Source organism: Mastomys coucha, chromosome X, assembly GCF_008632895.1.
Source record: "Mastomys coucha isolate ucsf_1 chromosome X, UCSF_Mcou_1, whole genome shotgun sequence".
In the NCBI taxonomy this organism is placed as follows: domain Eukaryota; kingdom Metazoa; phylum Chordata; class Mammalia; order Rodentia; family Muridae; genus Mastomys; species Mastomys coucha.
In genome coordinates this window covers 94,740,142-94,741,304 of record NC_045030.1, presented here as the reverse complement: position 1 = coordinate 94,741,304, position 1,163 = coordinate 94,740,142, and the positions used below count along the sequence as shown (strand labels likewise).

The window sequence follows — 1,163 nt, the reverse complement described above, 5'->3', positions numbered from 1 at the left end:
AGTACCTTGTCTAGTCCCCAAACTGGTGAACGATTGTGAGACTTGGAATTCCTGGAGTTAAACGTTGGTAAATAAATATAATGTAGATGAATATTATAGCGTAGAGTGTACGTTTAGCATCCACGCAGCTCCGAGTTCCATCTGGAGAGGCTCACGCCTGTAATCCTAGCACTTAGGAGATGTAAATAGCAAGATTAGAAGGTAAAGGACATTTTTGGCTGCATATCTAGTTGGAGGCCAGTATGAGACTAACGAGATTGTTAAAAAGTCTTTAAGGTTTAAGTCTGTAAAGGATTGGAAACTGGACTACACTGTTCGCTGGATTGGACATTTGAGGACTTGTTATGACTCCAGGATTAGGTGGCCTTTCATCTCCAGACCTCTCTTAGTGCGTGGACTTGGGCTTATAGTCTAATCAGTCTTAACAGCATATTACAGGGAAAAGATGGTTAGCAGGAGAAGAGAGCTGTTTATACAGAGCATAGAGTCGTACCTGAAGAATATAAAGTCAAGGGGAAACTTGTGGTTTGTATTGATTACATTTCACAATATATTTATTTCATTGCAGGATGTTACCAAGTTGACACCACTTTCACATGAAGTTATCAGCAGACAAGCTACAATTAATATTGGTAAGATAGCTTGAAGACTTGACTTACAAGTAGTTTTTAACCTTTCCTTTTGTGTAATTGAGTAATATGGACATTTATTTGGAAGTTGTTCCAAGCAGATCAGTGTGTCACAAGAATGCTGTGGAGCCCTTGGGAACAAAATATTGCTACTTTTTTTGAGATATGAAAGAAAAGTTTAATAGTACAAGGCAGTATGTAATCATAGAGTAGTAAATTATGAGGTGCAAATGCATTTTCTTGCCATACAGGACAGTTTATAGAAGTTTTATTTGATATACAAACTATAATTAAGTCAAAAATTTCCCCCCTTAATTGGCACCTAGAACTATTGAGGTATATTGCTTGAATATAAAATATGGTATGGTTGGGGTTTTTGTTGTTGGATTCTGGCTAGCTATTCTATGTAGACTACCTAGTTTGGCATTCACTATATACTCCAGGCTGACTTTTTTGTTTTGTTTTGTTTTTGAGACAGAGTTTCTCTGTGTAGCCTTGGCTGTCCTGGAACTCACTCTGTAGACCAGGCTGGCC

At 37.8% G+C, this 1,163-nt stretch overlaps 1 protein-coding gene across 1 annotated transcript in view; it reads left to right on the top strand.

Moving 5' to 3' along the window:
- The first annotated feature begins 430 nt into the window (after positions 1-430).
- Eif2s3 (eukaryotic translation initiation factor 2 subunit gamma) overlaps positions 431-1,163 on the top strand; it is a 20,453-nt gene continuing 19,720 nt past the window's right edge. Inside the window, exon 1 of the mRNA XM_031364971.1 lies at positions 431-632. Coding sequence (XP_031220831.1) covers positions 446-632 — 187 coding nt within the window. The 5' untranslated portion in view covers positions 431-445. The remainder of the gene's footprint in view (positions 633-1,163) is intronic.